The sequence below is a fragment of the Aythya ferina genome (genome assembly GCF_964211825.1).
Source record: "Aythya ferina genome assembly, chromosome: Z".
Lineage (NCBI taxonomy): Eukaryota > Metazoa > Chordata > Aves > Anseriformes > Anatidae > Aythya > Aythya ferina.
Genome location: NC_140299.1, coordinates 23734070 through 23747184, shown reverse-complemented (window position 1 = coordinate 23747184; position 13115 = coordinate 23734070). Strand labels below are relative to the sequence as shown.

Sequence of the window (13115 nt, the reverse complement as noted above, 5' to 3'; positions counted from 1 at the left end):
TGCTGCTTATTATACTCATTTTTTTTTCTGTTTTACCTTAGAGAAAAAGTCAAATTCTCAAAATTTAATTTGCCTGCAGAAACCTGAGCACTTAACAGATTCACTGACAGGGAGAGTCAGAGAGACAACAGTTTCACTTACTATTTTGATGCTATGTTATAACCACAGCCTGGCATTGCTCTTTCTGTCTAACTGATGAGGGTGCCAGTGGAAACAAGTGCCTACGTATTCTCCATTATATCTTCTCTGAGCAGAGCTAAGACTGAGTGAACAACATGGCTTTAAAATGTGTATGCCATATTTATTCCCTTCTTCTACCAATGTAGCCGCAGCAGTTGCACAATTTCCAGGAAAACAGCAGGAGACTAAGCAAACCAAGCCAAATTAAAATAGACCACTAATGTGGACAAAACTAGAATGTAAAACCAGAAAACAGTCATTGTCAATCTGCTGTTTTTGCTATATGTTCAGTCATGCAGTGTAGAAGGCATGCACAGGAGACTATACAAGCAGAAAATGTTGATACAAATATTACTCAGACCACTTGGTTTTTCTACTTGTTCACTCTTCACTGCTTACTATTTTTAACTGTGAATTTAAGGCACTTTGATACTATTTTGCAGCTTGCTTCTGTTTAAAATTTGGTTTATATTTGCTTTTTGCTGCTTTTTTTTTTCTTTTCATTTTTTTTTTCTTTTTATTTTTTTTTTCCGGAATGAAGCAAAAAGCAAAACCTATTCAGTGGCCAGGCCCCAGCTAGAACCTGTACTAAAACTGAATTGCTGAAATGATGGAATACTATCCTGCCATTTCCCAGAAAGACTGACTAGACCATAAAAATGGAGAAGGACCACTCTTCAGCATACACAATTTTATCACCTCCAATAGCAATGTGATACACTGATGTGGGCACCACTATACTAGATAGCACCATGGTGTCAACATATGTAATTGGGAAACAGCCCACCTATGCCTAAGAGACCTTCTGAACAATTTATTTATTCCTATGACATCCCTCCAAGATACCAACACCTTATAATCTTCATATTGCTGGTAAGAATAAAGACACAGGTTAAGTTCCAGTGCTTTGCTATAGTAACCTGATTACACACTTCCTTGAGTAATGGCAGAGTAGGGGATGAGAGGGAGTCCTTTTTGATACCCGTGTTACGTAGGCTGCCCTGCGTTAACAGTGAACATTGTTACAAGAGACCTAGAAGAGATTCCCTCTGGGTGGATATAGAATTAAATATGCTCAATCTCACTTTTGTGCAAGCTGATAGGAAATACCAGGAATATTTAAATCTCTTAATACTCACTCTTCTGTATTTTCATTTCCAAGCCATTCATTTAGCTTCTTTTGCCGAACACCTTTCTGAGTCAGCCACCTGGATAATAATACCAAATAAAATTATTAGTTTCAGAAGTTTGGTGCCAATAAATAAATATATTTGTACTATATTATTATTATATTATACTATTACTATATATTTTATTATATATTATTATATATATGTTTATATATATATATATATTTGTGAATTCATAATGATACTTACATCAAGTACTGGTCTCTTGTCTTCCTCAGCTGTATGAGGTCTGGCTTAATGCTGTTCATACGCTTGTCTATCTCTCTATATTCAGCGGCTTGCTTCTTTAAATCCTCTTCTAATCTACGCCTGCTGTCCACAATTTCACTTATTCGAGACTTCAGTTTTTCATAGTTGTGCATAATTCTGAATGGAACAATGTGGTATGTTATACTCTGATAATGTTGTATTCATAACTTTGTCTGCTGTTTTCTCATATAGACTTTTAAGAGAACAGATTATTTCTCTAAATGTAGCTTCATGCTTTACAAGTTCACATCAACCCCGTTTGAAGTTTGCTTTGCTTACAACTGAACAACTTTAACCTTGACATCTTGCTTTAATTTTAGGCAGATTTATACTTGGCATTATTTCTTTCTTCAAAATCATACAACTTGAAATACACATACTGACCTTTGTATTTCTTTTTCATTTCCTTCGCGTTTAAATTTTTCAATGTATTCCTTACTGTATCTCTCCTGCGTCTGGCACTGCTCTTCAAATATTTTTATTGTTTCATTAAATGCTTCAATAGCTGTTCTTTTCATTTGAATTTCCTGAAAATAAAATAGTTGTTTAAATTACAGTTGTTATCAAACAGAGTGGATGATTTATTGGCTTGTATCATGGAGACATTTCAGTATATTCTAACAGAATGACTTCAATATCCCATTACCAGAATGCATCCTGTCTGCAGAGCTTTACAAAACAGAGGAAACAGGCCTCTGCAAAAGACAACCATGATGAGGCTTTCTGGGAAAGAAAAACTGCTAGAAAAAGAACTAGCTACAAGCTCTCTTTTGTATAAATAAGTTTTTTATAAATTCTTTTTCTGAAGATTACCCTTATGGCAATGCACTTTGCGCTTTGTACCAGCTAATGTCCTTAGAAGTTCAGTTGACTCTCTGAAATAAAATTTTAAGTTACTGGGCTGGACTGGTCTCCAGAGGTCATTTAGTCCATCTTCCTGTCCCCACATGGCTAGTCCAGGGCTAAGTCTTTGAAACTATTAACTTCAAGTTGCCTACACACCTCTACCTTTCTTCAATTATGTTCAGGTTGTAGGGGTGTAAAACTGCACAAATTCACCAAAACCTCAAGACTTGGCTAATAATTGGATGAGGTGAAAGAAGGACAGTGGGAGCTTTTCATTCCTGCAGAGTATCTACATGTCATCACTCCACCCTACATCAGTGAAACCAGACCTTTACAAAACTAGTATTAAAACAGAATGCTTCCTTACAGAGGTGTCTTGGAAACCTTAACTCGCTCTGATGAGGTCAGTATGCAGATGTGTTTGTAAATCAAGGTGCTTGCTTTGGATGTATGTGTCGATCTTGAGCACAGAGTTAGGTTGTAGGTGGTGATTGTTAAAACATGAGTAAGCAATTCCACTATACTGAGCAAGCAGAAAATAGCAACATGAATTTAATAACAGTCTTCTAAATCCACATTAGTCTTCCATTCCCCTTTTGGCTTCAAATCTATTTTACCTGAGATGTTCTTGTGTAGTCTTCATAGAGTCTGTCATATTCTCGGCTTTTTTCTTGGAACTGGGTATTATATTCATGTAATTTCTTTCCCACTGCTTCAATGCTGTCCTCTTTTACCACTTGATCCTGGTATGGTGAACAGAAGAAAAGATACTTTGTGAAAAAAAAAACAATACACTGAACAGATTTCCAGACTGCTTAAAAATGCCCAGATATTTACATGGTAAACGTGACATCTCTTTTATCAATATAGAGGTATGATATATTATATGCACAATATGCAAGTCAAAATAAAACTAAATGACAAAAAGCAATTTTCCATTGCAAGTGTGCAGCTTTATAATAAAAATTATATATTTCATCAGCACTGAGTGGGGTATTTAGTAACTTAAATTTATTTCTTAATAATGCTTCTGCAGTATTTAAAATTTTAATTATTTATATACAATTTATGCTGTTGGTTTTAAACAAAAATATCCACTTTTATACCCACTCTATGTTTTCAAATATTAACAGAGCTGAAATTCTTTGTAATAAATGTCTCCCCAGTCTGCGATAATTTCTTTGTAATTAAGTGGAACACAAAGAAAATAGACTAAATTACCTGCTGGTACTTAGACACTGGATACAGTAATTTTACATCCAGTTTAGGATTGTACTGGGCTAGAGATTCATTCCTGTAGTGGTTTATTAGCTCAACCACAGAGTTGAAAGTTAACGGGTCAGAAAAGCCGTACTTCCCATCTCGGTGAAATATTTTGATTAATTTGTTATTTCCTCCTTTCCTGCAAGTAAAGTTTGTTGAAAAGTTAGGCAGACTTCTACTACTATTTCCGAAAGAAGGTGGTATTTTAAAGGCAGTATTGTAGGTATTACAGACCTACTGTAACTGTCTTACCTTAGTGTAAGCGTGTAGTCTCCATGCATTTTGGTTGAAGCATCTCGTACCAAAAAGGTACCATCTGCAGTGTCTCGAAGCTTCTCATTCACTTCTTCTCTAAAATGAAAGCAAAAGTAACTAATCATTTCAGCTCCTTCTCACTCATTTATCCTTTCACCGTGCTCTAAATTCTTGTTTTAAAATAGCTTTTTTTTTTTTTTTTTTTTTTTTTGTAAGCCTTCTTGATCTCCACATAAATAAACACAGTTATTTAATAACTTATTTAGAATTACTAGTGAACAACTGGGATACAAAACCGATATATTCTATGTCTTCTCACTGCTGGAACGAAATTATATTCATGCAGAGGTCTTCTGCTTGTTCATACAAGCCTGCACAATTGGAGCAGCCAGTACTGGTCTAATGTACCTATATATAGTACGTTAAAAATGTTGCTAATACATAGCACTTGTTAGTCTGGCTTGTTAACTGTTGTGCCTACAGTTGAGGATCTGGATGAAAGACAAGAAAAAAAAAATACTTATTTCTTGGTGTTGTCTTTTCATACTACTATTTCATGCTAGCCATTTCATATAGCTGCCTTAAAACAACAGAACAATCACCAAATCATTTACATATTACATTCTAATGGACTGCCAGTAACTTTTTAGTCACGTTTGGAATAAAAACAACTATGATATGTTTCCGTTGGAAAATATCCTAAAAATTGCTCTTAGAGCTATAATTTTTCTATACTTAAGCAGAATACATACAGAGAAAAACAGAGCAAGAATATAAAGTCATACATGAGAAATACATGTCTTGAGATGTTTTACCTTGAGATATCTCCCCAGTACCATTCAGCATCTTGTAGTGACATGTTGTTATTCATGCCGTTGTTAGTTACAGTATTAGGTTTCGGTGGCTTAGGAGGCAGTGCTGCAGATAAAGGGAGAAAAAGTTGAGCATAAGTCATTGAAAACATGACCATATATTCCTTGAAATCACACATTACTATATGAATGAGAAAAAAAAAGGAATAGTTACAAAACAGTATTTTCTACCTCTGACAGTATTTAAATGAGGAATCAAGAATTTTACTGAAAAAAATACAATTCAACAAAAAGGATGTATTGCTTCAAGAAAGTATGTTAATTTTGCAATAATATATTTTAAGCAAAATATAACACTTTAGTCATCTCCTCTCCCTGTGAGGAAAGCATTTGGGAAAAAAAAATCTAAAGTTTGCTATTACCTTCTTTGACTATCTTCAGGTAACTATAAATAATAAAACAGGTAAGATTTCATTTTGTTTTCTCCTATGTGACGATTTTACACTAATATTGCTGTTTTCTCACCTATAAGCTGAGTAATAAAAGACGCAAACCCACAGCAATACTGTATGTTTTAATACAAAGAATTACGTTTCCATGATCCTCTGCATTCTGTGCAATCGTTTGCAAAAAAAAACAAACACTCACTTTGAGAAACCCATCTGTGACCCAAATATCCTTTGTGTTAATCTTAGTATTCTACAGAATAAATTGTCTTCCAAATGCCAGGACTGATTAAAAAACACATCCCCTTTTCTCAATGTCAAAGCTGCATACGTATGCCAGTGGGTGCCAGAGGAAGATACTGCAGCACTCCTGACTTACTAGAAAGGGGGACTACATTGGGATCAGGATTAAAAATCAACCCAGCTCTTTAGTTCTCTAGTAAGTACAACATTCCTTATGAACATCCCTATACGTATATAATGACCAGCTACAAAATACAATGTTTTTAAAGCTGCAATGAATATAAAGAGAGCATAACATTTTTATACACTATGAAAAAAAATATTATGTGCTATCAGGTATGCAGTTAATACTGTTAGATTTTAAAATCTGTTTTTCCTAAAGCAATTCAAACCATTGAATTGTAACCACTGATTCAGGAAACATAAGTGTTATTACAGCACCTCTTTTTAGCTACAGTGTGGAAGACAGCAAAATAGCAAAATAAAAGAAACGATATTTTTAAATGATATAATAGTAGAGATAGAACTACATATGACAGAAAAAAAAATCAAAACAGAAACAGGTTGATTCAGTAAAAAAAAAACATTTAAGTAAGCAGACAGGTATTTCTACAGGTTATGATTCTAATTGCTATAACCATGCACAAAAACACGATTTAATTCTAATTTGTATCAATGACAAAGTAAATAAATCCTACATATCCATTAAGTATTTTTCATCAGATATCGTAAAGACCAAGAGGAATTAAGTCTTCCGTAATAAGACTGCAGTTTTACCTGGTGGATCCATTTCTATGTAAAACATCAAGTCTGTGCCACAATTTATATCTGTCTTAGGATATTCTATATCCAGTTCTTCCATATTCCAAACAGTATTGTACATTTGTATGAGTTTCACTGAGTAAGCTCAGATACAAGAAAAGAGTCAGGCTCTCTTTGTAATGGTGTCTTGGAATTCATTTTAAAACCTATAAGGGGCTGCACTGTAACCTATTACATCATAATCCTCAGCCAATCATGTCAAAATAATGTCACCAGACCACTCCTGTTTCATCATTTTGTTCTACATTAATCTTAGAACAATTTCAGTTTCAGAAAGAGTCTGCATTTAGCAGAATAGCAATATAAACCCGGTTTTACAAGCAAAAAGCCGGAGCAGGCTCTCCTTGTGCACCCTTATTTCCATTTCATTTTCCTGACTTTGCAGCATGGTACAGTCCAATCCTGGCAGGATGACAAAAGGCTGATATGCTGCAGCACGTAGCTCTTACACACACGCGCACACAACACATGCATGCTCACACACAGTGCAGCTCCCTTTGCAGAGAGGTAGGTCACTTCTCAGATTCATTCTCCTACTCAGATGCCTGTAGTTTACCACTGAAAAAGCTTTAAAAGGCTTGTGTGCATGTTAAAGATGCAAAAGAGAAAAAGAGAATAGCCATTATATACCCATTACACACATACATACTTAGGCTACATACATTACATAAATTACAATGCATACATTATTTATCCACAGAATGAAATATGGGTTAGGTTTTTAAACGGTATAGAGTTCTATATTTTAATATGCACACAGATCTGATATACCTAATGTTATTATATAAATTGTGCTTACTGCAGAGATGCCAGCCCCGTTTCATTCTGTAATAAAATACAATTCCAATTGATCTGGATTAACTCATTTTGAAATCTAAAAATCAAATATTGTAGTCTTACATTCACCAGACTTTTCTGCACCATGCAAGAAAGTCAAAACTGAGCAAGATCTTGAAAAATGATTTTGCTGAACATAAAAAGCCAGTCTGTCAGGACACGAGATTCAGTCTGCCTTTTCACACTGTTTCTCTACCCTGCTCTCATCAAGATATTTATCAAGTTAATTGTTTTAAAAAATAAGAGTCCTTCTCAGTGTCTTCTTCTGAACTTGACTTTATGCCACCAGCATACTTGTACTATTCGGAATCTGTCTCTCTAAGCCCCCCGATTACTGGCTGCACCGCTCTCAGACCTCTTGGAAGAAGCATGCACAGAACAGACTATTGATTCCAGAGCAGAATGCTATGTAAAGCAATCTAAATGCTTTATACTTGCTATAATCTAAGGGGGCAGAAAACCAGATACCAAAAATAACCACAACAAAGAGTAACTGTAGCAACTATCTGTGCCTACATCAGGAGGAATCCTGGTGCAGCTGAAGTGTGCTCTATCTCACAAACACCCATTAAAAAATTAACACAGTTTATACCCGTCCCAAATATTTCACATGTATCTACCCTCCCGCTGTGCTACTCACCAGCTCACCCCATTAGACGAGCACTAACATATAACAACATGTCTGGAGAACCAACGGTTAACAAAAAAATACATGCTAGTTTGCTCTCTGTATTAACAAGCTGAAATTCATTTTGAAATAGACTCCTGTCCCTGTTTAGGTAGACATGCTCCAAAGATTCCTTCCATTTCCAAAATGAAACAGGATACTTGAACTCATCCCAGACACAAGTCCAAACACTGAGCTTGGAGGTTTAGCCCACCTGCTACCTAAACAGTTGAGTTGCCAAGGTAATTATTTAAATTAGGTTATAAAGATTTCCTACCGAGACTATATTGCTGCATTTAGGTCTAATGTGGGATCGGTAAGATTTTCTTTATTCTGTTGAATAAGGTCTTTCAGGAGAAATTACTTCTCCCGGGTTTCAGTGGTGGCTGAGTTCTGGGCTGCCCGTGCTCGTATAACCAGGTTAGTGCTCGGCGCGGACTAGCCTAGCTTGCGGGCAGGAAAAGACAGGCGGCAGATAGGCATTTCCCCACTCCCTGAGTAATCTGCAGGCACTTGACCTTCACTCACCTATTTTAAGACCGTGAAACCTCTACCTGGTAATGGGTTATAGTGAAATACCTCCACAAGGTGACAAACAAAACAGAAAGAAATTCAAGAGAAATTCAAAATCACTTACTTTGTACATTATGCATCGCAAACGGTCGCCCTTGTTATACAGCCTGAAAACATAATCCAATAACCTGAAAAATTAATTGGCTTCCTCTTATAAAAATCTTTAAGAAACAAAAAAAAACAACCAACCAACCAAACAAACAAACAAGCAAAAAAAACCACAAAACTTCTTTTACTAGGAAGCTTTGCTGAAACAACTAAGCAAAAGATAATTCTGAAGAAGACTGTTTTCCAACCAACGTTCCACAAAAATCTCTAAAAAGCTGCAATGTGCAATGAGAAAACCCCAGCCTTCTCTCTCTTCTTAACTGCTGACAGCTCTGTGCTGTGCAGAACGTATCCACTTACTCTGTTTCATCATTAAAAAGTGAACCTGACTTTAGTACTGTAACAAAAAAAAAAAATCACCACCCTCGGTAGCTTGCACGTCTCTCAGAGATAAAGATCTCAGTTTCATGATTAACTTGGGCAGGTTCAAATATTTGCTGAGCCAGGGATTTCAAGTGGGGGAGGGGGAGCCAGATTCACAGTAAAAGTTGTCATCAGCCAACAAGTGGCCAATGCAAGGCTAACTTTCTCATTTTAGCTAAGTAAATGAGAAGACCATTGTAAGCGGCCTTAAAATAGTCTGTGTAACTGGCTGGTGAATACAGTTTTAAAGTCAAGAAAAGCACCAAGAACAGCTAAATGCAGGAAGTGGCTAGCTTTCTGCAGAAAAAAAAAAAAAAAAAAAAAAAAAAAGATTCAAAATCTTCCTTGAAAAGAGCTGCATCTCTCAGATCAGCCATGTGCAAGCAAAATAGCCTGCTTGCAAACACAGCATCACCTCCTACACTGGATCACAAATACATGTGTTGCTTGAAGACCCCCTAGAACAAGGCTGTGAAGCATTTTACCCATATCCTGAAACCTGAAAATAGTAGCGAAAGCACCTGTCCTTATTCATAGTGTTTGCCAGTACGTCAGGTTTGTTCATTTCCCACAGGCCGGTGGGAAAAGTAACTGTCCAGGGAGGGAGCAGCCTAGGTAAAATATGCCTTAGATCTTAGATCCTTGCCTTAGATCTGACTTGCTAAAGGAATGGAGCAGCAAAAGACTGCTCCCCTTTGCCTACAGAAGTTAATTTCTTTGCCAGCTATAGTTTTACAAGGAAATAAATCCAAAGTGAAAGGACAAGCAGACCATGAGACCACAGATTCAGAGAAAGGAGTGAAGGGGATTAATATTTTCTTCCCACTTGTTGGTAACAGTGAGCACTGCTAGTACCAGCGGTCCTTGAGCTTAGCTCATGCTCTTTATGGCAGTCAAACAGCACTGAAGTTTCACCCCCAAACTCTCCACCTAGCAAAATCCCCACATGCTACAAAATACCACACCTACCGAAAGCCACTTGTAGTTCACAATGAAATCACAAATATCTTCAGTACAATTTTGATGTTTTGCCGTTGATGGATTAGCTTCACCTAATATAAATCCCTCACTTTCCTAGTCTTAGCCTGTGCCTACCTGAACAATTGTCAAGTCTATATGCAATTTAAAGTAGCACACTCATAAAAGAATAGCCTACTTCAAATGCAGGCAGTAACCTGTGTTTCTGAACTCATGACAGCACACAGCAAGAGAAGAGGTAAAATCCAACTTCTGACAGTAACTGATACACCTCCTATTTACTGTTAAAAGCTACAGATGGGCTCAATAACTTTTTTTTTTTTTTTTTTTTTTTTTTTTTATAGGACTGCAGCACAGATGCATATTCTCAAAGAACATAAGACATTCCAAAGCCGGGGTCACTTAATTGCTTATCATTTCAAAACACACAGTTACACAGGCTGAGACAAAAGATAAGACTTTGTTCCTAAGTCCATTTGCTTTTTGATCCTAGTGCCTTGTGCAAAAATGAGTGCCTAATCATCCTGCAGAAAGAATCATGTGTTTTGTCAAAAAAATTAGATCTCGACATCCACGCACCTGCATTTTCATATAATTGCACCATCTTAACTTTTATTTGCATTTAAATTTCAACAACTTGAAATGTACCCATTGAATGTATAGATTTGCATTTGCAGAAAGGCAGCAGTGTATTACTTTTTACACTCTTAAGCAAAAAAAAAGTTCTTCTATCAGTAAAGAAATTTGTTTCTACAAAACAATGTGTGAAGCAGAAGAACTGATCAGATTCCACAACTCTGTATATACAAATATACATGCAAACATACAAATATACATGCACACAGGTATTAATATATAAACAGTTGTGATAATCCCACACATTTAACCAAATACTTTCAACTTGGTAGTGAGAAATGTAACGTATGCCCCAATGTCAAAGTCTAAAGCAAGAATTCAGAATAGCTAGGGCTGGCAATTACCGATACATTTTGCTGTCCGTTAGACCAAGTATGAAGCCTGACTTTTATTAGCTTAGAAGGGGAGCCCTCTGCCGGGTGAGGAGCCAATGCGCAATAGCCAGTGTGAAATCAGTTCTCCCAGGGATGGACTGCCTTGCACACACTGCAAAACACGCTCTGCACTGCCAACAGCACAGCCAAGCCTGTGGTATGATGCAGAAAAGTCCTGACATGATGAAGAAAGGTTCTGGCAAGGGATAGTATTTGCACATCCTCCTCCACTGAGCCCCGAGATGCTACAGACAGGACTACGGGCTAAGCCTGACCACCACAGGCCAGGGCAGCTTTGAGACAAAATTCCAGGGGAGCAGGACCAGCACTGATACTCCCCTGCTCTGGTTATTGTGCTGCCAAACTTGCTGATATTTTGTTTAGCTGAAAGCAAAGTGCCAGCTTTTTGGCAGTGCTGCCAGGATCCTCACTCAGTCCCCAGCAAGTGAGCCATTAGGTGGTCTCATTACCTCACCTCTTACCTGTGACACAGCAAGTAGTAAAACCTACTTCATGCTTAAAACCTGCAGTATTTTACAGCAATAAAAGAGGACAGGCAGTCTGGACAAAGCAGCTTGAGGTCAGTAGGCGTGCAGGCCATTACAGGCTCCAAATCATGTGTACCAGACAGCAAGCAGCTCCTAACAGCCACTGCAGATTCCTTAGTGTCCCTCCACCCCAGCAGGACCCTGATCAACCCATGTTCTTCCCAAGAACCTCCAGTAAATCTCCCATAGCGCTACCTGTCTCTGCCAACCAGAGGGTAGCTGGCTGGCTACCTGACCATCCAGGCACTAGCTGGTCAGAATGCCATGCCAGCAACTCTACCATGTCTTCATATACTGCACACAAAAGAACGGCATGTATTTTAACTTTGGTGTTTTCACTTTGCAGAGTGCTTAATGTTATTGTAATTCACAAAAAAAAAAAAAAAAAAAAAAAAAATACTGAGTTTGTGATGAACACTGTAACAGGGAACAAAAAAAATCAGTCTGGCTTTGTGCAATAGAAAAAAATAAAAATCAAGTAATGGCCTAACATTAACTCCCGCTTTTGTGCTATGGTGTGCATAGCACCACGTTAGTAGCTATAAGATGTCCAATTTAAGATGCTGGTCCAATCTACATACTTTCTATTGTGTTGAGGCAAGAAGGATAATAAGTGAGTGATGTGATAAGAAAAAGGCCCGCAGCTGTGCAGAAGTCTCTTCCCTATTCAGACATCTCCAGCCTTGCATATAATGTACCTATTCACTGCTTAAGACACCACTAGAACTTCATGCACAATTCATTTTAGACTGAATGTTTTCATGCAGGCCTAAGAATAACAGGAAGAAAAAGAAAAAAGAAAGAGAAAAAAGAAAAAGAAAAAAGAAAAAAGAAAAAAGAAAAAATAAAGGAGGATGCTATCACTTCAGTCTGTGAAAAATAAAAGACACCTGGCTACATCTGTTTACCTGTAATTGCCCAATCCTCATTACACCATTTTCAACAAAATAGTTTCTGTTTAAAACCTCTTAAGTTCTGTATTTCTCAATTTCTATTACAGATTATCATTCTCATAACACTTACATGAAAAAAAAAAATCTCCTTCCTAAGCATCTTCAATTATTACAATGTCTCTACATGGAAATTCAAGACACTGCAGTCAATAATCTTGAAGCTGACAATTTTGAAAAATACATCTTATAATCCTCTATAAGAACTATAAAAAACACAACATTTCAGATGATCAGGTCACTGAACAATTAAGGTGCTGAATGCAGTCTTGTGTCCTAATTCTGTAGGCTTATGAAGCATTCTGTAAAGATTCAAGTTTTGGAAAGTATTTGAGCACTTTACAGGTCTAAGAGCAGAGACTAGTTAACCACAAAGTTTGAAAATTTGTAATTTTTTTTCAGCGTATTAATAGATATGCAAATGTTCTACTAAAAAACATTCCATTGCCGGGGATGGACTGTGAAACACACACATAAGGAGATCTATTTTTGTAACAGATCATATGAAAAATCCCAGAAGGACCCTCAAAATAGACAATTGTATTACAAAACATTAATTAATTCAGATGAAATATTAAAAACAAACATTTGTTTTTAATGATTAATGCAGTGTCATGATTTTAATGGTTAATGAAATGTCAAACCCTATAAATCTGATTGATACAGCCACATTTCTTCAAGTACTCTAACGATACTCTCAGGATGACTACACTTCATGTCCTCATTAGTAGCTCTAACATCAACACCTTTCAGTTTTATATTTTCCTCATAGGAA

The 13115-nt window shown here is 36.7% G+C and overlaps 1 protein-coding gene across 6 annotated transcripts in view; it reads right to left on the bottom strand.

Moving 5' to 3' along the window:
- Positions 1-13115, bottom strand: part of PIK3R1 (phosphoinositide-3-kinase regulatory subunit 1) — a 59063-nt gene that overhangs the window by 6197 nt on the left and 39751 nt on the right. For 3 of the 6 annotated variants that reach the window (XM_084504296.1, XM_084504297.1, XM_084504300.1), the window contains 7 exons: positions 4799-4901; positions 3981-4079; positions 3687-3867; positions 3083-3208; positions 2004-2146; positions 1560-1736; positions 1320-1388 (listed from right to left, as the gene is read on the bottom strand). In XM_084504296.1, the coding sequence (XP_084360422.1) occupies positions 1320-1388; positions 1560-1736; positions 2004-2146; positions 3083-3208; positions 3687-3867; positions 3981-4079; positions 4799-4901 (898 nt within the window). Of the gene's footprint in view, positions 1-1319; positions 1389-1559; positions 1737-2003; positions 2147-3082; positions 3209-3686; positions 3868-3980; positions 4080-4798; positions 4902-6261; positions 7712-8447; positions 8512-9823; positions 10142-13115 lie in introns of those variants that run through there. The other 3 variants (XM_084504299.1, XM_084504301.1, XM_084504298.1) reach the window with 3 other exon arrangements.